General features: G+C 45.4%; 1 protein-coding gene across 1 annotated transcript; it reads left to right on the plus strand.

Annotated features, from left to right (window-relative positions):
- The first annotated feature begins 7,269 nt into the window (after positions 1-7,269).
- LOC118896925 (bcl-2-like protein 13) lies at positions 7,270-15,129 on the plus strand. Its single transcript, XM_036855562.1, is given in 5 exon segments — positions 7,270-7,347; positions 11,234-11,287; positions 12,568-13,030; positions 13,150-14,167; positions 14,781-15,129. Coding segments are annotated over 5 exon segments (1,962 nt in total).
- Positions 15,130-27,925: the final 12,796 nt, after the last annotated feature.

Raw genomic sequence — 27,925 nt, forward strand, 5'->3', positions numbered from 1 at the left:
TGGTAGTGCATATATGCCCATGCCACTCTCTCACTTCATCCCAGCTTACCCTTCCCCCTCCCCATGTCCTCAAGTCCATTCTCTACGTCTGCATCTTTATTCCTGTCCTTCCCCTAGGTTCTTCAGAACCATTTTTTGTTTTTTTTTAGATTCTATATATATGTGTTAGCATATAGTATTTGTTTTTCTCTTTCTGACTTACTTCACTCTCTATGACAGACTCTAGGTCCATCCACCTCACTACAAATAACTCAATTTTGTTTCTTTTTATGGCTGAGTAATTTGCCATTGTATATATGTGCCACATGTTCTTTATCCATTCACCTGTCGATGGACACTTAGGTTGCTTCCATGTCCTGGCTATTGTAAATAGAGCTGCAATGAACATTGTGGTACGTGACTCTTTTTGAATTATGGTTTTCTCAGGGTATATGCCCAGTAGTGGGATTGCTGGGTCGTATCGTAGTTCTATTTTTAGTTTTTTAAGGAACCTCCATACTGTTCTCCATAGTGGCTGTATCAATTTACATTCCCACCAACAGTGCAAGAGGGTTCCCTTTTCTCCACATCCTCTCCAGCATTTATTGTTTCTAGATTTTTTGATGATGGCCATTCTGACCGGTGTGAGGTGATACCTCATTGTAGTTTTGATTTGCATTTCTCTAATGATTAGTGATGTTGAGCATCCTTTCATGTGTTTGGTGGCAATCTGTATATCTTCTTTGGAGAAATGTCTATTTAGGTCTTCTGCCCATTTTTGGATTGGGTTGTTTGTTTTTTTGATATTGAGCTGCAGGAGCTGCTTGTAAATTTTGGAGATTAATCCTTTGTCAGTTGCTTCATTTGCAAATATTTTCTCCCATTCTGAGGGTTGTCTTTTCATCTTGTTTATGGTTTCCCTTCTCGTGCAAAAGCTTTTAAGTTTCATTAGGTCCCATTTGTTTATTTTGGTTTTTATTTCCATTTCTCTAGGAGGTGGGTCAAAAAGGACCTTGCTGTGATTTATGTCATAGAGTGTTCTGCCTATGTTTTCCTCTAAGAGTTTTATAGTGTCTGGCCTTATATTTAGGTTTTTAATCCATTTTGAGCTTATTTTTGTGTATGGTGTTAGGGAGTGTTCTAATTTCATTCTTTTACATGTAGCTGTCCAGTTTTCCCAGCACCACTTACTGAAGAGGCTGTCTTTTGAGATTACTTTTAAATTTCCATTTATTTATTTATATTTGATGCCTTCCTAGTACCTCTTGGCTGCTCTGGAGACTCACCAGGTATAAGTGGTGAAAGTCAGAGGCTCGCGGGTGTGGGTGATGACCTGACGTGTTTCTCCGTGTCCACCACACCACCTGGTGAATCCAAGGCTAGTGCTCCAGGTGTCCCCTCCTCTGGCAGGATGGGTCCCAACCTAGGTCTATTTCTGCACCAGATATAAAATATATGTGCTATATTTCAAATTCCTGCACATGTACAACAATCATCTAAACCAGAGGTTGGCAAACCTTTTCTATAGAGGACCAGAGAGTCAATTTTTTGTTTGTGAGCCATATGATCTCAACTGTGCATGAAGGCAGACAGACAGATGAGATGGTAATCAGGCAATAGGAAGTGTGTGGATGAATGACCAATCAGAAATCAAGGTTTAGATTCTGGGCTTTTCCAAGCTAGCTGTGTGACTCTGAGCCACTTACTTAACCTCTCTGGATGAGGCTTCACGTAGGACTCATTCCAAGCTATCTACATTTCAAGAGGACACCTAAAGAAGGCAACATTATAACTCAATTTTCAGTGGAGCCAAACGGCACACCGATGAAGGAGTTCATAAGAGCATCTCAGATCAAGTCGTGTCAGTATCCTCACCTCGTTTATTATGATGTCCATGTGACCATAGCCACACCAAGTGATGTGAAGGGTTCTGTCAATCACATCCCAACTTTTGAAGCCGATAACAGGCTAGAGAGGGTTTTCAGGCTAAGGAGTAAGATTATTTCTTAATCTCATTTAAAATACTGTCCAGTCAAAGGATGTAAATATACATTTCCTTCCCCTCAGTGCTTCCAAGTTTTACTCAAGAATTAAATACTTGCACACGAAAATATGCTCAACATCGTTAGTCATCAGAGAAATGCAAATTAAAACCACAATGAGATCTCACCTCACACCTGTCAGAATGACTATTATCAAAAAGAACACAAGTAAGAAGTGTTGGAGAGGGTGTGGAGAAAAGGGAACCCTCCTGAACTGTTGGTGGGAGTACACATTGGTGCAGCCACTGTGGAAAACAGTATGGAGTTTCCTCAAAAAACTAAAAATGGAACTACCATATGACCCAGCAATTCCATTCCTGGGTATATGTCTGAAAAAAACCAGAAACACTTATTCGAAAAGATACATGTACCCCAATGTTCATAGCAGCGTTATTTATAACTGCCAAGATATGAAAGCAAGCCAAGTGCCCATCAACAGACAAATGGATAAAGAAGATATGGTGTATATATACAATGGAATATCACTCAGCCATAAAAAAGTGCAAAATTTTGCCATTTTCAACAACACGAATGGACTTGGAGGGCATTATGCTAAGTGAAATAAGTCAGAGAAAGACAAATACTGTGTGATATCACTTATATGTGGAATCTAAAAAATACGACAACCTAGTCAATATAACAAAAAAGAAACAGATGCAGATATAGAAAACTAGTGATTACCAGTGGGGAGAGGGAAGGGGGGAGGGGCAAGCTGGTGGTAGAGGATTAAGAGGCACAAACTATTATGCATAAAATAAATAAGCTACGAGGATATACTGTACAGCCCAGGGACTAGAGCCAATATTTTATAACAACTATAAAGGGAGTATAATCTTTAAAAATTGTGAATCACTATATTGTACACCTGAAACTTATATAATACTGTACATCAACTATACTTCAATTAAAGAAATCCCAAATAAAATTAAGAATTAGCAAACAGGGCTTCCCTGGTGGCGCAGTGGTTGAGAATCTGCCTGCCAATGCAGGGTACACGGGTTCAAGCCCTGGTCTGGGAAGATCCCACATGCCACGGAGCAACTGGGCCCGTGAGCCACAATTACTGAGCCTGCGCGTCTGGAGCCTGTGCTCCGCAACAAGAGAGGCCGCGATGGTGAGAGGCCGCGATGGTGAGAGGCCTGCGCACCGCGATGAAGAGTGGTCCCCACTTGCCGCAACTAGAGAAAGCCCTCGCACAGAAACGAAGACCCAACACAGCCATAAATAAATAAATAAATAAAAGAACGTGAATTTCTTTAAAAAAAAGAATTAGCAAACACTCATTTGTTCCATGTTTATATAAAGGAACGGGCAGGCAATTGTTAGAAACATGGCCTTACTGCCTTTAGATTTTACTAATTAAACCAGAATTCACAAAAAATGTCAGCCACATCATGCTAACCCCAGCGGCTGCATGGGAACAACCCACAGTAACTGCTCTGTTCTTGGGGTGCCCCTTTCCTTTCAGAGTAGATGAAACGTAGCACAGGTACTCAGGGAAAAGGAAGGAGAAAATGGTGCTTCTGTTGTGTACGTTACCTATTCTTCCCCTGTGGCAACAAATACTTTAAGAGGAAATGACTACTACATCATCCTTCTACTTAAAAGAAATGCGTACCGGTTTTTCTCAGCGCAGCGTGGCCAGGCTGGGCATCGCAGTGTCGCGAGGGTCTCCACGGGGGGTGGGATGTGGGGAGTTGAGCGGCAGGAGGGCGGTGACCGTCCACGTGGCTTTCTTCACGCTTTCGCGCAGGGCCGGCCCTGCAGGACACACATGTTCCTTATTTGCAGATTCAAAGGGCATCTTGCTGGAAACAAATACTGCACCTTGTTCTCCTCCAAACTATTTACACATGAGGAGGGATCATGGTCCATTGGCCAGTCAGCTATCCTTCATTGCCTGGAGGCAGAGGCCGGTGCTCTGGCTGGGAGCACGGTCCTTGCACGACCTGACCCTCCTTGACTTTTTCTTTTTTTGAATTTTATTTTATTTATTTTTTTATACAGCAGGTTCTCATTAGTTATCCATTTTATACATATTAGTGTATACATGTCAATCCCAATCTCCCAATTCATCCCACCTCCATCACCCTCCCCCCCCCCCCCCGCTTTCCCCCCTTGGTGTCCATACGTTTGTTCTCTACATCTGTGTCTCTATTTCTGCCCTGCAAACCGGTTCATCTGTACCATTTTAAAACTTTTAAAACGTTCTTTTTCCCCACGTGCATCTTGACCTGCAGACGTTCCCAATGGACTCTTGCTCCACGGGCCAATGACGTCTAGTCTGAGTGCCTTTGCACGGGTTCTGCCTTCTCCTTAGATACCCTTGCCCTGGTTCCCTCCTAAGTAAGCACCCCGTCTGCTCAGAGAGCACCGCCTTTGGGAAAGCTCTCTGACCACAGGCGGGCATTTTCTCCCCACTGCGTGAGGATGGCTGCCAAGGGGTAAATGCTCCTTGGGCATCAGGCTCCCCCTAGACTTAGTGCCCCAACAAGGTCTGTCCTCCTTCTGTGCCTGGCAGAGTGGAGGACTTAATAAACGTGTGCTGGAAAGAACGAATGACCATTTTATACAGGAGAAGACGGTTTAGATTTCTACAGGATAGTTTAGATGTATACAAGAGAAGATAGTTCAGATTTCTAACATTCTGCTTTCATCACATTAATATTACAAATAGGAGTTATTTTTATTTTATTCATGGTTTTTAGTTTCTTTTAAAATTTTATTTGTATTGAGGTATAATTGCCATATAACATTATACTAGTTTCAGGTGTACGACACAGTGATTTGCTATCTGTATATATGGCAAAATGGTCACCACAATAAGTTATCATCCATCAGCATGCATAAAGATTTTTTCTTGAGATGAGAACTTTTACAGTCTACTCTCTCAGCAACTCTCAAATATGCAACACATTATTATTAACTATAGTCACATGCTGTACATCCCAGGACTTAGTTATTGTATAACTGCAAGTGTGTCCCTTTTGACCCCCTTCACCCATTTCTGCACTGCCCATGCCCCTCCCAACCTCTGGCAACCACCGATCTGTTCTCTGGACGAACAGGAGTCGTTAGAGGTCAGAGCCTGAGTCTCACTCTTCTTTGCCTTTCTGTGCTCACATAGCGCATGGTGGCGACACTTAACACATATTTGGTGGTTGAAGGGAGGGGCGAGTGGTCGAGCGGGTGATGTGGTGAAACCCCCACTCATCACCTCATACCACAAAGGAAACAGAGGAAGCTGTGGGCACCTCAGGCCCACAGATGCAGGTCTGATGAGGTGACAGAATGGGTAGAGCCATCGCTGCAGAGCTGGCCTGGGTGAGCAGAATAAACATGCCCTCGTGAAGCCCTTAGGACGTTCGGTCATTTATTTAACAAATATCTATAGGACCACAATTCCTAATCTGAAACACGTGAGGCCAGATATGTTTCAGAATTCAGATTTCTTTCAGATTTTAGGACAGTAATATATCATACAGCATGTAAAATGGGGTCTAGGGCAACACTATGGAATGAAGCACCTTAATGTTTCTCCAGAAAAGCGTTATTTACATTTACACCATTTGTGGGATAAATTAAAATAGGCTCATGCAACTCAGGTCAGGTTTTAACTTTGAAAGCATTCAGGTCAGGTCAGGCTTTGCTGCCAACTGTGTTAGCAAACACTTCCTGTTTTCAGAGCTGTTTGGGTTTTCGAATTGTGGCTGAGGGATCGCAGAACTACATCCATGTTCCTCCAAAAGAAACTTTCTCCAGAAGAAGAAATTTAGAGAAGACGTCAACAAACATACACTCCATCAGTGATTCCCAATGTGGTTTTACCGAACAAAAGTCATCTCAAAGGATCTTATTAAAATTGGAAGAAAAAATGAATTTAAATGTACTTTTTATTAAAAGATAAACCTTGACATCGCATGTATTAGTCTTAACCAATGGCAAAGTAGATCTGATAAGCAGGATAGAGGGTTTCTAAACCCAAAACAGCTGTTCCTTGCAATCTTCACTGTGGGGAAAGTTGGGGAAGGGGTCGGGGGGGGCAGTGAAGGAACAAGAGGCAGCGGCTAAAATTAGAGGCCGCTCTGCCCCAGGGCCTGGTGATCAAATTTGTACTGTACCTGCAAGGGCTCCAGAATCGTCACTTTCTCCTGTTATTTAATGCCGGACATTCCTTTATCTGTGCAGGATGCATTTCTTCACAGCCCTCCCGCCCCCCACCCCAAAACAAAAGTGGACACAAGGAGCTCTGCCCCGTGTGACGGTGCAGAACCAAATCCCCTCCACTGCGTTTCAGGCTCATTGCCTGACCAGATGGCGTCTGCAGTTTTACCACGAGGTGAAACCCTCTTTAAAAGCTGTTCAGAAAAATACATAATATTCCCTTGGTTGTTCTGGTTCCTGAATGTCTTTAAACTGCTCACCTCCGTGCCCAACTCCCCTGGCTTTTGCGGGGAAACTGAGATCCTTCGCACCCTACCAAGGCGACGTGCTAGAGCTTCACAGAGAGGAGGGGCCTGGAACCCGTGCAGACGGGTGCGCTCACGGGGACTGCGTGTGGGCGACCCTCTGACTGGAGCCCAGTGCTTGTGTCCCCACCCTCCCCGGCCTGGGGGCCCCCTGCCTGCTCACTCCCTCACTCTGTGGAGCCAGCCTCGGGCTCCTTCTGCCTTTAGTCTCTGCTTTGATCACTGTGGACTCACTAACAAAGAGACCTTCAGGCTTGGCCTGGAGAAAATCTGGGATCTTCTGCGGAGACAGCATTTTTGTCCTTGTACCACCTGCATACAATCGTCAGCCTCTCTTCCGGGCTTCCTCGCAGGACCAGGCATGGCTGGCCCCCTTGCTTCTGCTCCTGTGGGGTCACGCTCGTTGCTTATGTGCCAGTGGGCTTACCTGGGCCAAGGCGAGAGGAGGACCCTCCCCTGCTCTCTCTTAGAAGGGGCAACAGGGAAGAGGGATCTGCCAGCTGTGTCTAAACACTCAGATAAGAATGCTCAGCACACAGCCCCGCCCCTGAGCCTTCTACCTGCCCCGCATTTACAACAGTGGGAATGAGGCTCGTTTCAGGAAAAAAGAAATGGCCATCTGGGTTCACAGTGCTGGCGCAGAGGGCAGAGGGTGGGCGCAGAAAGGGAAACTTTACGACTGAAGCATGATCTCCAACTAAAGGATGAAGAACTTCGCCCTCGCACAGAGGGACGTCAGGGTCAGGCAGGTGGGAGGAGGGCTTGCACGGGGCTGGATGATGCGGACGGAACTGAAGAGGCTCATCTGCGTGAGGCTGGCCCCCAGGGGCCTGCATCTCTGCGGGGTCCCGGCGGAGGTCAGCTGTGGAAGCCAGCTCAGGCTCTCACCCTTTCCCAGATGGTGTCAGCGCGTATTAAATCCGGACACCATGGCTCTCAGGCCTCGTGGCAGCAGAGACATTGGGAAATGGCCATTTGGGAGAAACGGGAGACGGTCACTGATGGAGCCAGTGCTCGGCTGAGCGCCTTGCCGGACTCCTCACCACGCCCATCTCTGCGATGAATGCCCCCCGACGCCAGGGCCACCGAGGCCTGGAGGCTCGGTGCTTGTCCAAGGTTGCAGGGCTGCTGGCAGGTGGCGGCTCAGCCCTGCCACCGTGGTGGTGGTGCAGGGGGTTCTGGACCAGACTTTCCCCTCCTCGTGCACGAGCCGAAGGGAACAGGAGGGGGCCGCCGGGGGGAGCCGGGAGCACAGTCTGAGTGCCCTTAGCCTGTGCCCACGACGGTCTGATAATAAAATTATGTAGATCAGCGATGACTGAAACTTAAGACCCCCCTGCAGAGTGGGTGGAGATGCACAGGCAACGCAGACCCTTTCCTTGAGGTTTTGTCCATCACCGCCGGCTGAGCCACCTGTTTTCCAGAAAAGAAACCAGAGCTGGGGCCGCGGTGGAGCCTGGAGCTGCTCGTGAACTCTGACCTCGTTTTCCTTTGACTTCTTAAGTCTGAGACTGTAAACAGCTGGACAAGAGGAACCGGGGTCCACAGGGAGGACACGGAGGCGGGGGGCGGAGGGAGGGGAGCGGAGGTGAGAGCAGAGTCTCCAGCGGGGTGGTCTGCGGCTCCCACCCTCCTGTGATGCAGCCGATCACGCTTCTTCCATTTCATGCAAAATGCCGTAACGCTGGAGTTTCAACAGCCTCTTTCAGATAAGACTGCTGCCCCAAAGCCCTTTAGGAATGGAAATTCTGGGGACACTGAGGACCAGCAGAAACTCAGTAGAGCTGGTTCTATCAAGGCAGCTGGCTGACCTGAGCTGGGGACCCTTCTGCGGCCAGAGGGTGGGAGATGGCTTTGCTCTGGGCGAGGGAAGTGATGGAAACGCTCTAGGAAGGAAATCAAGTTACTGGCCTGATTCTGCTAAAGACAAGAAAACCCGTTCCTTGGTTTTCGTTCTCTCCAAGTTATATACATTTCACAAACACGGTCTATTCAGGTGTTTCTCATACAATTGTCATAATTTGAGACTGAAATTCTCTTTTGAAGGATTAATGGGTAGCTGATAGGCACTCACCCAGGTCACACGTCCTGTCCAAAGTCAGCCTCGCCCTGTGACAGACAGCAAAGCAGGAGGTGAAGGTGCACGAGCTTTGGCATCAACAGCCTTGGGCTTGAATCTGGGCTCTTCTCCTGTGTCTGCCATCACTTTCCAAAGCTCTCAGGGGCTCACTGTCCTAATTTCTTGCATGGACATAAAACCTACCTTGCAGATTGTGATGAAGCTGAAACAGGGTGGCTAGAAGTGCCAGGGTGTTCAGTAAGCAGGAAGCACTGTTGCCGGGGAGCAGGTCTCTGCCAGAAGCAATGTTCACAGATGGAACGCTGACCGGAAGTTGTCTGGGTGCTGTCAGCCTGGAGCTGGAGAAAGGGAACAGGGCACGGCTATTCCTCAAATCATTTACATCCGATGCATCCTCCCTCAGGCCGATTTACCTTGCTCATTACCTCCACCCCGGCTAGTATGGGGATTACGCTGTCTTTCTCAGCCATTGCTGGTGGCTTGTCTGAAAGGGACTGTGGCCCAGAGCATTCTGAGTGGTCTGGGACTGAGTGTGTCCAGGGAATTCAGCTACAGCGACAGGTATCCCCCGCTCCCCCAACTTGATTATCTCTAAGGAAGGATCCTTTGGACGCCTTCCCCCGACCTGTTCATTGCTTACTTTTAGTCTTTCTCTCCATCTGTACTCTGTAAGCTTAGCAGGATCAAATGAAGTTTCTCCCCTGACATCTCAAGACTGCAGTGAGATCGTGTCTCTGATGCTACAGAGCACATCACAGCCCCCACGGGCACCAGGACATTCCATTTTCTCAGACCCAACTTTCTCGCCTCTGTAACACCCGGGAGAAAAATAAAGCCATGCAGGGAGTTCTCACCGATCCTTTCAACGCCTTCCTTTCAACGTTTCCTTCTCGGCAGTGTGGCCTCTGCTCTCGGCTCTGGGAGCCTCAGGGTTGGATGACCATTGTTCCAACCAAACTGACACCCTCCCAGTGCTTCAGGTATTGAAAGGCACCTGGCTTGTGTTCATTTCAGTTGGAAGAAATACTAGCTACATCATGCCCTTTAATCTCAATGGTCAGTAAGCAAACAAATAAAGCCTGGAATGCTGCCTTCATCACTGTTTGCTTGCTTCCTACCGTCAAATGCTGGGGCTGTAACCTCTGTTCCGTACACTTGACACACCCCGAGAACTGCAGTCATGACCATGGAACAAGCCTCCCCCATCACTGGATTGCTAAGCAGGTACAGCCCAAATAAACTGGTTTTAAGTTTGTATCAGCCCTTCAAGCCCATGTTCCATAGGTAATTTACACAAAAAAATGACAGGCAGTACCTGCTACATCATCTTCAAAAGCGCGCAAATTCCTCGTGTGGATGGGAGTAGATATGAGTTACCACCATGTGTGGCAACTTACCTGAAGCTGAAGGGAGCCGGGGGACCTGGTCCTGTGATCGGATGCTGGCATCCTTTCTTGAGCATCGTCCTTGGAAGAGCCTTGTGGAGAAAAACGGTTGAGTCACTTGTTTAGCGAGCTTTAATATTTTGAAATTTCATGAAACTCGTTAGATTATATTACATAAGTATTTATGTTACATTAAACATTGACTTATTTGAAATATTATTTAAAATATTACAGGATCAATATTATTTAAACATATATTAAAAATAAATATTAACATAAATATTACATGTACCTATATTTCATGCAAAACTTAAAATTTTTTTTTCTGTTGGGGAAGTCCTTTTTGAAAATGAGCAGAAGCAGGTACCAACAAATAAAAAATATTATTTAAAATAAACAAATGATTTAAATGGTGCATGTTGGAGTGTGAGGGTGCCTGAGAAAATGCACCCTCCCTTATCAGACCAAGTTCTGAAACGACAGAGAAATATGAGGAAGAGTAAGGCAGGCGGGAGTTCCAAACATCAGCTGGTCTGTCTGTGAAGAGTGGGCTTCGGAACCCAGAACCCACAGGGACAGACCAGCCAAGCAGTCTGACCTGCCTCCGAACCTTCCTGCAGGGGGCGTCGCTGAGCCCGAGCTCTCTGGAGTGGGGGTGGGCGCTGGAGGTCCAGGGCCCGGGAAGTGCCTGGGCTCCACCACGGACCAGGGGTCCCTTCTGTTCTCCACTTAGGAGGAAGCTTCAGAACTGGGGAAAAAGCCACGCCAGCCCGCAGTGATTAACTCCTGAACTTAAGATTTCCATTTATGACGGTTCATTTATTTATTCCTTCATTATTTATTTGTTCCCTTTAATCCTCTGATTCCTTTACGAGATGAAATAGTATGTGAAGTTCATCAGACTCTATTTTCAGACTGCCTGGGTTTAAATCCTGGCTCCGCCGCTTACGAGCCGTGACGTGGGGCAAGTAACGTTTCTAAGCCTCAGTTTTCTGTAAAGTGTTTACCTATGTTATGATAATAGATGAAAAGCATCGGTTCAGTTCTAGGTGCACAGTGAGTGCTCAGTAAGCGTCACTGATGTTGTTGCTGAAGTTGTTTGTTTTTAGTCTTCCTGGTACCCTCAGGAACACACAGACCAGTGCTTCTCAAACGTCAAAGCTCAGACAGCTCACCTGCGAACTCCTTAAAATGCAGATTCTGGTTAGTCTACCTGGGGTGGGGCTAGAGCATCTGTGTGTCTACCACTCCCTAGGTGAGGCTGACCTGCTGGCTTAGGCACTGCACTTGGAGGTGTGGGACCTGCACGCCTTACGCAAGGTGCTGGATAAGGTAGACCCTTCTTAGTTTTCTCTTCTTCAGCTAAAACAAAATTCTCTAATAGAATCAGCTGTCTCTGTCTAATGCTGCTGTCCTGAGTATTTTAAAGGGTCAATCCATACCTAACTAGGTGGTAAAAGGCTTTGGGATGGGCTGGACTCAGGTCTGCCCCTAACGTTTGCAGGGTTCAAGGCAAGATTTCAGTTGGAGGCCCATGTGCTGTATGTCCAAATAGTTAAAAGTTATAATCAAACAAACGAGCTTAAATAAAATCTGTGCTACTCCCAACAAGCACATGGAAAGATGCTCAACATCACTATTCATTAGGAAAATGCAAATCAAAACCACAGTGGGATATCACCTCATACCCACTAGGAAGGTGCTATCAAAAAAAACCCATAATTCAAAAAGACACATGCACCCCAATGTTCATTGCAGCACTAGTTACAATAGCCAGGACATGGAAGCAACCTAAATGCCCATCGACAGACGAATGGATGAAGAAGATGTGGTACATATATACAATGGAATATTACTCAGCCATAAAAAGAAATGAAATTGGGTCATTTGTAGGGACATGGACATATCTAGAGACTGTCATACAGAGTGAAGTAAGTCAGAAAGAGAGAAACAAATATCGTATATTAATGCATGTATGTGGAACCTAGAAAAATGGTACAGATGAGCCAGTTTGCAGGGCAGAAGTTGAGACACAGATGTAGAGAATGGACATATGGACACCAAGGGGGGAAAACTGCGGTGAGGTGGGGATGGTGGTGTGCTGAATTGGGCGATTGGGATTGACATGTATACACTGATGTGTATAAAATTGATGCCTAATAAGAACCTGCAGTATAAAAAAACAAACAAAACAACTAATACTAAACTTTCATTGGGTTATTTGTATGGAAATATGTTAATATAAATGTTTCAGACATTACATGAAATTTCTAAAAATCTTATATTTGTATTTGTATGGAAATATGTATGGAAATATGTTAATATAAATGTTTCAGACATTACATGAAATTTCTAAAAATCTTATATTTGTATTTGTATGGAAATATGTATGGAAATATGTTAATATAAATGTTTCAGACATTAAAAAAAACACAAAAAACAAAAAAAAACAAAAAAAAAAAACCAAAAACAAAACAAAACCCCAGAAAATAGCAAGTGCTGGTGAGGATGTGGAGACACAGGTACCACTGCACACTGTTGGTAGGAATACGAAGCGGTACAGCTGCTGTTGAAAACAGTAGGGTGGCGCCTTAAAAAAAAATTAAAAACAGAGTTATCTGCCACCGCTGCGTCTCTCACCTCTTCGGGGGCAGGGGCCTGGGCCAGATTTCACACATCTACAAGCAGACCTTTCCAGAGCTCTGCCAGCCGACCCCACGGTGTCCTCTACCACTGGGCCTCTAGGGTCTCACTACGAAACAAAGTGTGTCGTCCTGAGCTACTTGGGAGTCCTCTCTCAGGAGAAGCCGCGGGAGCAACAGCTTTCCTCACCCCAAGGGGTTCGACAAGATACGGCTTCACAATCTCTGGATCAAGAAATTTTATTAAAAGTTAAAACTGAAATTGAAGAAGAGCTAAAATCCCTGGACGAAGAAATTTCTGAAGCCTTCGCCAGCACAGGCTTCACCCGGCACTCTTTGCCCGTGTTCAGCCCCACAAACCCCGACAGCTCCGCAGAGGACCGCTTGGCCCGCCTGGGGGAGAAGGCGTCGCAGGAGCTGAGGGCGCCTCTGCCGGGGCCTTGCAGACGCCCCTCAGCCGGATGCTAAAGCACTTCGGCCTGGTAGACAGACCCGCGTGGGGACTCCGCGGCGCACAGCAGCGGCAGACAGTTCAGGAAAGGAAGTGAAAGGACCGATGCACGCAAGCCGAGCTGCAGGGAGCACCCAGGCCAGGGACGTACCAAGCACGTGGGGAATGTACACTGGAGACCACAGCTCACGCCAGCGGCCGGAATAAGACGTTGGTGCCTCTGATTCTGCTACAACCAGTGCTCTTGGGGTTGACAAGGCGAGCTCAGGAACCTTGGAGCACGTCGCTGCAGTTTGGTGCGACTCTCCCGGAGGACCACGCCGCCGAGCGCATCACGCAGCAGGGTGGCTAGGGCACTGCCTTTAACCTGGAGTCCGAGGAGGAGGACGAGGAGCGCCCCGCGGAGGACAGCAACGACACCGACATCCCGCCCGGAGGCGGCGCCCCGCTCGCCAGCCCCACCGAGGCTCCGACGCCCGCGACGGCGTCCTGGCGGGCCAAGGGCCTCCCCGTGTCGCTGTCCAGCAGCCAGAGCTGGCGCACCGAGAGTCCACCGGAGTCCCCGGCTCCCGAGTCCTGGCAGCAGGTCGCGGCGGATCCTGAAGAAGTCGAGAGCTTGGACAGCAACGGGGCCGGAGAGAAGAGCGAGAGCAACTCCGCCAACTCGGACCTCGCGCACGTGGAGGAGGAGGCGGTGCCCGGGGGCGCGGAGGCGGCGGCCCCTGCCCTGATGGCGGCCGGGGAGCCTGGCCCCGAGGGGTCAGCCGGCCAGACAGCCAGTCCCACGACATCCCTGTCCGTGGAACCTGCTGAAGAAGAGGCGGGAGCGGCCGTGTCCGAAGCTGCTGAGCTGGAGCAGGAGGGGGTCCCACCGCTAGAGCCCCCGGGGGAGCCCCCAGCAGCCCCGCCGGGCGGAGAGCAGGCGGCCCGCGGGCGGGGAGGGGGGCGCTGGGGGCGGGGCCCTGTCCTGTGGCCACGGCAAAGCTGGCCCCCCGCCCGAGGGCAAGTCCCTCCCGCTCGGCGGAGGGGCAGCCGCTGTTGCCATCCTGGCGGTGGCAGTTGCGGTGGCAGTGGCTCTGAGAAGGAAGTAGATTTTTCGGAGAGAGAAGACAAAAAGCTGTAAGGTTTTAGTTGTGTCGACCGGACTGGAGCTGCCAGGAGCTGGCTGGACATCCCTTGGACACTCCGGGGTCAGGGGAACTTGGGTCCGCAGGGCAGGGGGCCGACCCACGTGTTAGGGCTTGAGCCGGAGGCTGCGCACGCCGGTCTGATCGGAGGTCCCGGGCCTGGGCGCCTGCCAGGTTCAGGGTCTTGTGTGTAAGGTGCCCCCCCTCCCCCGGCGTCCACGGCCCCTGGGTAGCTCCCGGGCCTGGGCGCCTGCCAGGTTCAGGGTCTTGTGTGTAAGGTGCCCCCGCCTGGCGTCCACGGCCCCTGGGTAGCTCCCGGGCCTGGGCGCCTGTGCGCTGTAGGGTGTGCAGCCTCTGCCCACCAGCCCCGTAGCGCCTTCCCCAGTGGTGACAACACCACCCCACGTGTCTCCCCGTGTTGCCAAACGTCCCCCAGGGATAACGTCGTCCCGTGAGAGCCACAGTCTCAGAGCGAGAGGGTCCCCGTGGGGGGACCTGGGGTGGGGGGGGAAGACCCCAGGCAGGAGGGCTTGGCTGTGGGCCCCTCAGCTGCCGGCGCGCTGCTGCCTGGAGGCTCTCGGCTCCTCTGGTCTTCCCGCCCTCAGCCCCGCAGCCCAGGTGCTCCGCCGGGTCTCAGCCGCCTCTCAGGCACTGCCCTGCCCGCCTCGCCCCAGGGTGCCCCGAGGCCCCGTGGAGAGGGCTCGCCCGATGCTTCCCGCAGTTCCCCGTGTAAAAATGCTGCCTTTAGTCTTTAAACGCACGAGACGGAAGAGACCCGGGGCCCCTGCCCATGACCGCGGGGCAAGTTTGCGTGTTGGGAAGCTGGAGGGTGGCTTAGCTGGCCTATCGAGGCTGCTTCCAGCCCTTTTGTCTGTGCGCAGCCTTGAGCCGACGGGGCCTCGCCGGCCGGCAGCGCCCCTCTTGCTGGGCATCGCTGCCCGTGACCTGGACTAGCGTGATTCCCAGGTTCTGGCCTCAGCCTCCTTCCCAGTCAGGCCGCTCCTCGGCGGTCTCTTGCCGCGTGATGAGGGTTTCCACACGTGGGCTTACAGGCCAGGGAATCATAACTCTCCATCAGCACACAAAGTCTCCTAAATACCACTGAAGTAAAAAGCAGGAAAGAGAGGCTGCCCTTGGGGTTCTAGCCTGGCTCTCGGAGTTCCGTAACGGAGGCTTACACTGAGCTCGTCACGACCCAAATGCCGGAGTGACAAACCATAGTGACCACGGTCAGCAGGTGCCCGCGGAGACTCAGCGTAGCCTCATCCGCTGACCGCGTCCCTCACGGGGGGACCAGGTCTCTTCATGCCTGAGGTCAGTGCCACTGACGGGACACACGTGCTTGAGACAGGTCATCTCAGATTTATCCTAGTAAATGTAACAGATTACTTTTTAAATCCTGAAATTTGTAATAACATTACCTATCCCGATCACCAAAAAACAACAACAAAAAACAGAATGATCATATAATTCAGCAGTTCTGCTTCTGAGTATATACCCAAAAGAATTGAAAGCAGTCTTGAAGAGATATTTGTACACCCGTGTTTATAGCAGCATCATTTACAATAGCCAAAAGGTGAAAGCAACCTAAGTGTCCATGGATGGATGAATGGGATAGAAGAATGGATAAACAAAATGTGGTCTGTACATACAAAGGAATATTATTTGGCCTTAAGAAAGAAAGAAACCTTGTCACATGCTGCAAAAAGGATGCACCTTGAGGACATTATGCAAATTGAAATAAGCCAGTCACAATAAAACAAATACTGTATGAGTCCACTTACTTAAATAAGTCAAATTCATAAGGACAGGAAGAATGGTGGTGGAGGAGGGTAAGGGGGTATTGTTTAATGGTGGCAGGGTTTTAGTCTTGCCAGATGAAAACGTTCTAAAGATCTGTTGCATTCAATACAACAATGTGAATGTAAATCAACATAAATGTCCATCGACAGAGGAATGGATAAAGAAGATGTGGTACATATATACAATGGAATATTGCTCAGCCATAAAAAGATTGAAATAATGCCATTTGCAGCAACATGGATGGACCTAGAGATGATCATACTGAGTGAACTAAGTCAGACAGAGAAAGCAAACATCATATGTTATCACTTATCTGTGGAATGTAAAAAAAATGATACGAGTGAACTTACTTATGAAACAGAAACATACTCACAGACATAGAAAACAAACTTATGGTTACCAAAGGGGTGGGAGTGGGGGAAGGGATAAAGTCAAACCCACGCACTTTCCTCTGGGACATGTTGTCTGGTGTGAAGTTCGGGAGAATATCCGATCATGAAGTATTGTCCCGTCATCCAACAGGCTTATCCTCTCCTTGGTGAGACAGGCATCCCAGTATGTTAGGTTATGAAGAGCACAGATGAAGTATGTTTAGTTGCACCAAGTACAGGCTGGACACTTCGCCCGCGAACTCTACTGGCCACACAGCACGGTTTTCGCTGCCCAGCAAGGACCTGGCACCTGCAGCCTGGGGCCAAGTCCAGCTGTGCTCCCTTGCTTACCTCCCTCCCAGGGCTGCCCTCTTGTTATAGAGGCAGAGGTGAGTCATCGCACAGGGAGAGCCCGGCTCATAAAGCTGAAAGTATGTTCCATCTGGCCCTTGACAGAGAAAGTTTACCAATCCCTGCTGTAGAGCATAAAAAAAATGAACCAACAGCACAAAAGAACACATGACGAATGAGTATAAGGCAGAACAAGCCATTTGCTGTAATGAATGTTTCTAGCTTAGCTATTCACAAGAAGAATAAAATGCTTTAGTTCTTAGAAAGCACCTTATTTCCACTGCATGTTGTTGCAATTATAAATAAATACATATTTTATGACTTGGGCAAAAACATACAGGTTCTGGATTGGTTGATTGATGGATTGATTCATTTCTTGCTATTTTAAGTGGTGAGTTTTGTTGAAAAGTTAACGCCATAAAACAAACAGAGCTTCAGCAACCCTCACTCCAAACAGGTCTAGCTGTGATCAAACTGTCATCCAAACGCAAGACGAAGTAGGATATTCACCCCATAGCTATAGTTCGCATCTCTTTTACATGCGGGGGATGGATGTTTCACGGATAGACCGCGTTCTCCTGGCTCTTTGTAAATAACGCCCTTCACCACCTGAATACTTTGCATTCTTCAGCCTGGTAACTGGTTTTCAAATATTTCATGTCATGATTAGCTTGAGTGGAAAAACAGGAAGTAAGGCAGCAGCGTGACACAGCGGCAGTGGCTTGGGGAGCCTGGAGTTCTCATCTCCGCTGTGCAGTTCCCTGGCCAAACCAGACGTTTAATCTCTCTGCCCTCATTTCCTGCAACCCGACTTTGGAGACACACAGTGCGTGTGTGGAGGGGGAGGGCCTCCAAACCGCAGTCCTCCCTACCTTCCCTCTGAAATCCTGCGGCATGTACCTCCCTGCAGCCTGGGGGTGCTTAACTGCAGAGTGAACCCAGTTGAGTTAATTATTTCAGCATCTCTTTAGAGCCTGTTCTACAGCCTATCAGCCTCTTCCTGGCTATAAAGGGAGGCATTTGAGGGGTTTGGCTGGGGGTGAACCAGGAAAGAGGGAGGCCAGTGTGTGTTGAGAACTCAAATCTCCACCTGATGGAAGTCTCTCGTTCCCAGGAAGAACCTTCAGTCCGATCTGCAAAGGTTACTCTGCCCAGATGACCAAGCAGAGCCTGGCCCGACCGTCCGGATCACCCAGTATAGCCTTTCTAATCAAACTCATAGCAGACATGACCGAGCAACTGGAGGCCCAGTGCCTTCCCCTGAGCTGTCTGCTCCACTGAGGGTCTGGAGACTTTGTCCCCTGAAGCCTGGGCCACACGCTCGATACCCCCCTTCGGAAGTGCTGTGGTCGTTGTTTTTCGCAGCATCAGTCTGGGCTCTGGGCTTTCCCTCCACCGTTGTTTCTTAAGCCGCTAGGTTGTTTCTAGTCCTGCCTTTTTCTCAGGCACAAGGGAAACTGGCCTCATTTGGCTGGTGCCTGTGGAATCCCGTGGTTTTTTAGTTTTCTCCCGGGAAACCTCTTCGTAAGGCAGAATGTAGTCTGCTCTCCACAGGGGATTATTTGGGAGTTGTTAGCGGAATGTTTTGCGATTCTTATCTATCAGATACTTTATTGATTGCTTATGTTATCTGTTGCTGAGAGGGGTGTATAAAATTTCTGTGAGACTACGGATTTGTCAGTTTCTCTTTGTAAACCTGTCAGTCTTTGCTTTGAAAAATTTGAACCTACGTCTTAGAGGTACACAGGTCCAGGATTCCATCTTCTTGGTGAAATTTTCCTTTTTAATCATTATGTTATTAATCTTTTCTTTTCTAATTTTTTTGTTTTTGGTCTAAAAGTCTATGTTGTTTAACATTTGCCTGGTATAGCTGGTTTTTCCTCCTTAGGTTTAATTCACTTTGTTTTTGCTGGTCTGAAACCACTGTGGTGGCCACAGCAGAGTCCTGAGTGCTCTGCAGTGAGACCAGGCGTGGATCTTGAAGGATCAGGAGATTCCCGATGGGGACACTGAGTCAGAGTGAGAGAGCCGTGCTTTGGAGATGGCATCAGGCAGCTTCAGCCGAGTCATCCAGGGTGGCAGCATACCACTGAACAGCTGGGCAGAGGGGCAGGGACACTGCCCTCCGGGGAAGGGGTGAGAGGCACAGGCACAGAGGTGCAGTGCCCAATCCCACCCCCTTGCCAGGAGGGAGAGGGCTGCTTCCCCAGCAGTCTTGCCTCCAAGAGGTCAGGGATGCCTTGCCCAGGTGATGACACAGGAACGGCAGTTGCCACTTCCTATGAGTGTTCAAATCTTGACCAGCGTGCCACGTGGTTCCCAACAGCCCAGGGTAACTCGGAGGTGGTTTCTGGTCACCTCTTTCCTTTCTCTGGAAGAGTGCAACCCTTAGTGCCTCATCCTCAAGAAATGGGCCCAGAAGAAGTCAAGGAAGGAAACGAGAGGGATCTCCTCCGGGAACTTGATCATCCCGTCCTTGATCAGATGACCCAGCCTGGTGTCCAAGCCAGTCCCTGCCCCTGTCCTTGTCCTCTGTCTGTCCTGAGCACCAGCGGCACCTGCAGCCTTTAGCTTGGCTGATTTCGTGGAGAAGCCTAGTGTACCTTTCTCAATCAGTTTGTCCTTGACCTTCCTGGGTTCATGTTTCTAACTTGTGTCTTTTAGCATATAGCTGATTAAAAAAAATCAATATAAAAAGTTCTGACTTCGAACTGCTTCATTTATCCATCATATCCATATATGACACTGATGCATCTGGTTTTATTTGTACTACCTACTGTGTGTTTTCATTTTGCCACTCCTTTTTCTTTTTGGTTGCTTTTTACTGCTTCGTTCCTGACTTCTCTTTATTCTTTCTTTTCCCTATTAAGTTTTGATTTTGTACATTCTATTTCTATTTTTTATGGTATCCTTTAAATTTTTAACATGCATAATTGACATATCAAAGTCCAAAGTGATGTCTACCATTCTTGAAAACTTATGTTTTAATTCTACTTTCCCTGTCCTGTTTTTCATATTTTTGGTGCCCAGCATTTTAGGTGTACCTCCTGTTAACTGTCCTTTCCATTTTGTTTTAAAAGAAAATCCTTACCCTCATTTACTTTATGTTCGCCACCTTCCTCACTCACTTCTCTTCCCCTCATTCCTTCCTTCTTGGTTCGGTTTTCTTTGTCTTTCAATTCTTTCTGTAAGGATCTGTTGTTCTTCGACTTTGTTTCTCTGAAAATGTTTATTACGCACTCTGACTCTTGAATGATGGCTTACCTGGGTCCAGAACTTTAGGACTTTGGAGATATCATGAATGTTGCTGATGGGAACTGTCATACCTTTGCAGGTGATCTGTTTTTTTGCTCTTTGTTTTGTTACTTTTAAGGTTTTCTCTTGATCCATGATGTGCTGTAGTTTCACTTCCATTTGTCTTTTATTTATTTATACTGTACTTAGAGAGCCCTTTAAATCTGAGGATTTATGTCTTCCCTCAATTTGGAGTCCTTTTTCTTCTGAAACTCAAAATTAAAAAGAGCTCTCTCTCTCTCTACATGTATATGTATATATATCTTTTAAGTTCCATACTCTGTTAAACTTTTTCATACCTTTTACAACTTCATTGTTTTGTGCTGAATTCTTGTTAATTTCTGCAAGTCTATTTGAGTCATTTAAGCTCTCCATTGACGTCAGCAATTATACTTTTACAAATCAAGCACTAAATAAACGCTAACTGTTATGGTCCTTCAGTAACTTTAGACATACTAATCGCATAGCCTCTCTGGCTGCTCTAAGGGGCTTGGCTTCTGGAGGTGTCAGTTTTCACATGGTCTCAAATGCTGACTCTTCCTTACAGCAGACTGCTTCTGTGTGAGGTTTGTGATTTTTTAAAGTTTAGGCCATTTTTAGCTAGGTTACTTTTTTATGTGGGAAACTCAAATGTTTTCGGTTTATTGAACAATTTGAGGTTTGTTTCTGTTGGATCTGCTCGAATAATCACAAATTTTTATTTTTCTTTTTTTCTTTTTTTTTAAACATCTTTATTGGAGTATAATTGCTTTACAATGGTGTATCACAAACTTTTACATTAATTTCTTAACTGTGGAATCTAGACCTCCCCATGGTACAAGACTGCAGATTTTTACAGCACACTTTTTGTGCTTTTTGTACACACATATATGCACACACACATATGTGTGCGTGTGTCCCAGCATTCAAGATTTTGTGGGATTTAGAGCCATTTATTCTCTATGTCTACATAGTAGATTTTTAATTTGCAACCAATTATTCAATATTTGGCCTTTCCTCACAGCACAAACAAAATCCAACAGACTCCCCAAACTTAAGGGAAAACTCCTTATTTTATTTGTCCTGAGGATGGTAATGAATTGGCCATCAACAAATAAAAATAGATTGGAGTTGAACCCGTTTAAATCTACCACACAACACTGGCATCACACTGAGGAGACTGGTTCAAGATGGCGGAGTAGAAGGACGTGCTCTCACTCCCTCTTGTGAGAACACCAGAATCACAACTAGCTGCTGGACAGTCATTGACAGGAAGACACAGGAACTCACCAAAAAAGATACCCCACATCCAAAGACAAAGGAGAAGCCACATTGAGAGGGTAGGAGGGGCGCAATCACAATAGAGTCAAATCCCATAACTGCTGGGTGGGTGACTCACAGACTGGAGAACACTTATACCACAGAAGTCCACCCACTGGAGTAAAGGTTCTGAGCCCCACGTCAGGCTTCCCAACCTGAAGGCCCGGCAACGGGAGGAGGAATTCTTAGAGAATCAGACTTTGAAGGCTAGTGGGATTTGACTGCAGGACTTCAACAGGACTGGGGGAAACAGAGACTCCACTCTTGGAGGGTACGCACAAAGCAGTGTGCATGTCGGGACCCAGGAGAAGGAGCAGTGACCCCAGGGGAGACTGAACCAGACCGACCTGCTGGTGTCAGAGGGTCTCCTGCAGAGGTGGGGGGTGGTTGTGGCTCACCGTGGGGACAAGGACACTGGCAGCAGAAGTTCTGGGAAGTACTCCTTGGCGTGAGCCCTCCCAGAGTCCTCCATTAGTCCCACCAAAGAGCCAGACAGGCTCCAGTGTTGGGTCGCCTCAGGTCAAACAACCAACAGGGAGGGAACCCAGCCCCACCTATCAGCAGACAAGTGGATTAAAGTTTTACTGAGCTCTGCCCACCAGAGCAATAGTCAGCTCTACCCACCACCAGTCCCTCCCATCAGGAAACTTGCACAAGCCTCTTAGATAGCCTCATCCACCAGAGGGCAGACAGCAGAAGCAAGAAGAACTACAATCCTGCAGCCTGTGGAACGAAAACCACATTCACAGAAAGACAGACAAAATGAAAAGGCAGAGGACTATGTACCAGATGAAGGAACAAGATAAAACCCCAGAAAAACAACTAAATGAAGTGGAGATAGGCAACCTTCCAGAAAAGGAATTCAGAATAATGATAGTGAAGATGATCCAGGACCTCGGAAAAAGAACGGAGGCAAAGACCAAGAAGATGCAAGAAATGTTTAACAAAGACCTAGAAGAATTAAAGAACAAACAAACAGAGATGAACATTACAATAACTGAAAACTACACTAGAAGAAATCAATAGCAGAATAACTGAGGCAGAAGAACAGATAAGTGGCCTGGAAGACAGAATGCTAGAATTCACTGCTATGGAACAGAATAAAGAAAAAACAATGAAAAGAAATGAAGACAGCCTAAGAGACCTCTGGGACAACATTAAATGCACCAACATTCGCATTATAGGGGTCCCAGAAGGAGAAGAGAGAGAGAAAGGACCCCAGAAAATACCTGAAGAGATTATAGTTGAAAACTTCCCTAACAAGTGAAAGGAAATAGCCACCCAACTCCAGGAAGCACAGCGAGTCCCACACAGGATAAACCCAAGGAGAAACACACCGAGACACACAGTAATCAAATTGGCAAAAGTTAAAGACAAAGAAAAATTATTGAAAGCAGCAAGGGAAAAATGACAAATAATATACAAGGGAACTCCCATAAGGTTAACAGCAGATTTCTCAGCTGAAACTCTACAAGCCAGAAGGGAGTGACATGACATATTTAAAGTGATGAAAAGGAAGAACCTACAACCAAGATTACTCTACACGGCAAGGATCTCATTCAGATTCGATGGAGAAATCAAAAGCTTTACAGACAAGCAAAAGCTAAGAGAATTCAGCACCACCAAACCAGCTCTACAACAAATGCTAAAGGAACTTCTCTAAGTGGGAAACACAAGAGAAGAAAAGGACCTACAAAAACAAACCCATAACAATTAAGAAAATGGTCATAGGAACATAAGTATCAATAATTACCTTAAACGTGAATGGATTAAATGCTCCAACCAAAAGACACAGGCTTGCTGAATGGATACAAAAACAACACCCATATATATGCAGCCTACAAGACACCCACTTCAGACCTAGGGACACATATAGACTGAAAGTGAGGGGATGGAAAAAGATATTCCATGCAAATGGAAAGCAAAAGAAAGCTGGAGTAGCAATACTCATATCAGATAAAATAGACTTTAAAATAAAGAATGTTACAAGAGACGAGGAAGGACACTACATAATGATCAAGGGATGAATCCAAAAAGAAGATATAACAATTATAAATATATATGCACCCAACATAGGAGCACCTCAATATGTAAAGCAACTGTTAACAGCTATAAAAGAGGAAATTGATAGTAACACATAATAGTGGGGGACTTTAATACCTCACACCAAAGGACAGATCATCCAGACAGAAAATTAATAAGGAAACACAAGCTTTAAATGACACAATAGACCCAAGAGATTTAATTGATATTTATAGGACATTCCATCCAAAAACAGCAGATTACACTTTCTTCTCAAGTGTGCATGGAACATTGTCCAGGATAGATCACATCTTGGGCCACAAATCAAGCCTCAGTAAACTTAAGAAAATTGAAATCATATCAAGCATCTTTTCTGACCACAACGCTATGAGACTAGATATCAGTTACAGGGAAAAAAACGTAAAAAACACAAACACACGGAGGCTAAACAATATGTTACTAAACAACCAAGAGATCACTGAAGAAATCAAAGAGGAAATCAAAAAATACCTAGAGACAAATGACAATGAAAACAGGACGATCCAAAACGTATGGGATGGAGCAAAAGCAGTTCTAAGAGGGAAGTTTATAGCAATACAATCCTACCTCAACAAACAACAAACATCTCAAGTAAACAATCGAACCTTACACCTAAAGGAACTAGAGAAAGAAGAACAAACAAAACCCAAAGTTAGTAGAAGGAAAGAAATCATAAAGATCAGAACAGAAAAAAATGAAACAGAAACAAAGAAAACAATAGCAAAGATCAATACAACTAAAAGCTGGTTCTTTGAGAAGATAAACAAAATTGATAAACCATTAGCCAGACTCATCAAGAAAAAGAGGGAGAGGACTCAAATCAATAAAATTAGAAATGAAAAAGGAGAAGTTACTACAGACACCGCAGAAATACAAAGCATCCTAAGAGACTACTACAAGCAACTCTATGCCAATAAAATGGACAACCTGGAAGAAATGGACAAATTCTTAGAAAGGGATAACCTTCCGAGACTAAACCAGGAAGAAATAGAAAATATGAAGAGACCAATCACAAGTAATGAAATTGATTAAAAATCTTCCAACAAACAAAAGTCCAGGACCAGATGGCTTCACAGGTGAATTCTATCAAACATTTAGAGAACAGCTAACACCCATCATTCTCAAACTCTTCCAAAAAATTGCAGAGGAAGGAACACTCCCAAACGCATTCTATGAGGCTACCATCACCCTGATACCAAAACCAGATAAAGATACTACAAAAAAGAAAACTACAGACCAGTATCACTGATGAATATAGATGCAAAAATCCTCAACAAAATACTAGCAAACAGAACCCAACAACACATTAAAAGGATCATACACCATGATCAAGTGGGATTTATCCCAGAGATGCAAGGATTCTTCAATATACGCAAATCAATCAATGTGATACACTATATTAACAAACTGAAGAATAAAAACCATATGATCATCTCAATAGATGCAGAAAAAGCTTTTGACAGAATTCAACACCCATTTATGATAAAAACTCTCCAGAAAGTGGGCATTGAGGGAAACTGCCTCAACATAATAAAGGCCATATACGACAAACCCACAGTAAACATCATTCTCAATGGTGAAAAACTGAAAGCATTTCCTCTAAGATCAGGAACAACACAAGCATGTCCACTCTAGCCACTATTATTCAACATAGTTTTGGAAGTCCTAGCCACAACAATCAGAAAAGAAAAAGAAATAAAAGGAATACAAATTGGAAAAGAAGAAGTAAAACTGTCACTGTGCAGATGACATGATACTATACACAGAGAATCCTAAAGATGCCACCAGAAAACTACTAGAGCTAATCAATGAATTTGGTAAAGTAGCAGGATACAAAATTAATGCACAGAAATCTCTTGCATTCCTATACACTAATGATGAAAAATCTGAAAGAGAAATTAAGGAAACACTCCCATTTACCACTGCAACAAAAGAATAAAACACCTAGGAATAAACCTACCTAGGGAGACAAAAGACCTGTACACAGAAAACTATAAGACACTGATGAAAGAAATTAAAGATGATACAAACAGATGGAGAGATATACCATGTTCTTGGATTGGAAGAATCAATATTGTGAAAATGACTATACTACCCAAAGCAATCTACAGATTCAATGCAATCCCTATCAAATTACCACTGACATTTATACAGGACTAGAACAAAAAATCTTAAAATATGTATGGAGACACAAAAGACCCCGAATAGCCAAAGCGGTCTTGAGGGAAAAAAACGGAGCTGGAGGAATCAGACTCCCTGACTTCAGACTATACTACAAAGCTACAGTAATCAAGACAATATGGTACTGGCACAAAAAGAGAAATTATAGATCAATGGAACAGGACAGAAGCCCAGATACAAACCCCACACACTGATGGTCAACTAATCTATGCCAAAGGAGGCAAGAATATACAATGGAGAAAAGACAGCCTCTTCAATAAGTGGTGCTGGGAAAACTGGACAGCCATATATAAAAGAATGAAATTAGAACAATCCCTAACACCATACACAAAAATAAACTCAAAATGGATTAGAGACCTAAATGTAAGACTGGACACTATAAAACTCCTAGAGGAAAACATAGGAAGAATACTCTTTGATATAAATCACAGCAAGATCTTTTTTGATCCATCTCCTAGAGTAATGGAAATAAAAACAAAAATAAACAAATGGGACCTACTGAAACTTAAAAGCTTTTGCAAAGCAAAGGAAACTACAATCAAGATGAAAAGACAACCCTCAGAAGGGGAGAAAATATTTGCAAACGAATCAATGGACAAAGGATTAATCTCCAAAATATATAAACAGCTCATGCAGTTCAATATTAAAAAAACAAACAACCCAATCCAAAAATGGGCAGAAGACCTAAATAGACATTTCTCCAAAGAAGACATACAGATGGCCAAGAAGCACATGAAAAGCTGCTCAACATCACTAATTATTAGAGAAATGCAAATCAAAACTACAGTGAGGTATCACCTCACACCAGTTAGAATGGGCATCATCAGAAAATCTACAAACAACCAATGCTGGAGAGGGTGCGGATAAAAGGGAACCTTCTCGCACTGTTGGTGGGAATGTAAATTGATACAGCCACTATGGAGAAACAGTATGGAGGTTCCTTAAAAACTAAAAATAGAATGACCATATGACCCAGCAATCCCACTACTGGGCATATACCCAGAGAAAACCATAATTCAAAAAGACCACATGCACCCCAATGTTCATTGCAGCACTAGTTACAATAGCCAGGACATGGAAGCAACCTAAATGTCCATCGACAAGACGAATGGATGAAGAAGATGTGGTACATATATACAATAGAATATTACTCAGCCATAAAAAGAAATGAAATTGGTCATTTGTAGGGACATGGACAGATCTAGAGACGTCATACAGAGTGAAGTAGTCAGAAAGAGAAAACAAATATCGTATATTAACGCATATATGTGGAACCTAGAAAAAGGTTACAGATGAACTGGTTTGCAGGCAGAGGAAATTGAGACAGAAAAGTAGAGGAGTAACATATGGACACCCATGGGGAAACGTGGCAGGGGGGTGGTGGTGGGATGAATTGGGAGATTGGGATTGACATATATACAGTAATATGTATAAAATAGATAACTAGTAAGAACCTGCTGTAAAAAAAAAAAAAAGATATCTGGGAGTTCCCTGGTGGCCTAGTGGTTAGAATTCCAGGCTTTCACTGCCATGGCCCGGGTTGAATCCCTGGTCGGGGAACTGAGACCCTGCAAGCTGCACAGCTCGACCAAAGAAGAAGAAAAGAAAGATATCTGCACTCCCATGTTTATTGCAGCATTATTCACAATAGCCAAGACATGGAAGCAACCTAAATGTCCCTCAATGGATGAATGGATAACGATACCGTGATATATATATTGAAATGGAATATTATTCAGCCACGAAAAAGAAGGAAATCCTGCCATTTGCAACAACATGGACAGACCCTGAGGGTATTATGCTAAGTGAAATAAGTCAGAGAAGGAAAGAAAAACACTGTATAATCTCACTTATATGTGAGAATTCAATAAAGGTGAACTTGTAGAAACAGAGTAGAATGGTAGATACCAGGAGCTGGGGGTAAAGGAATTGGAGAGATGTTGGTCAAAGGTTATAAACTTGCAATTAAAAGATGAGTAAGTTCTGGAGATCTAATGCTCAGCCTTGTGATTATAGTCAACAACACTGCGTATATACTTCAAAGTTGCTAAGAGAGTAGACCTTAAATGTTCTCACCACAAAAAAGAAGTGATGTGACGTGGTAGAGGTGTTAGCTAAAGCTATGGCGGTAATCATATTGCAATATATAAAAGTATCAAATCAACAAATTGTATACCTTAAACTAGCACAATGTTATATGTCACTTATACATCAATAAATATATTTTGAAAAATTTCCATGCATTCATTCAAATATTATATATAATACCAAGACAAATGTATACTAAGATATTTGTATTAATATTAATGGGGCTTGACTGTACATATTATTTTTTTAATTTTTATTTTATATTGGAGTAGAGTTGATTAACAATGTTGTGTTAGTTTCAG

The sequence above is a fragment of the Balaenoptera musculus genome, chromosome 6 (genome assembly GCF_009873245.2).
Source record: "Balaenoptera musculus isolate JJ_BM4_2016_0621 chromosome 6, mBalMus1.pri.v3, whole genome shotgun sequence".
NCBI classification, from domain to species: domain Eukaryota; kingdom Metazoa; phylum Chordata; class Mammalia; order Artiodactyla; family Balaenopteridae; genus Balaenoptera; species Balaenoptera musculus.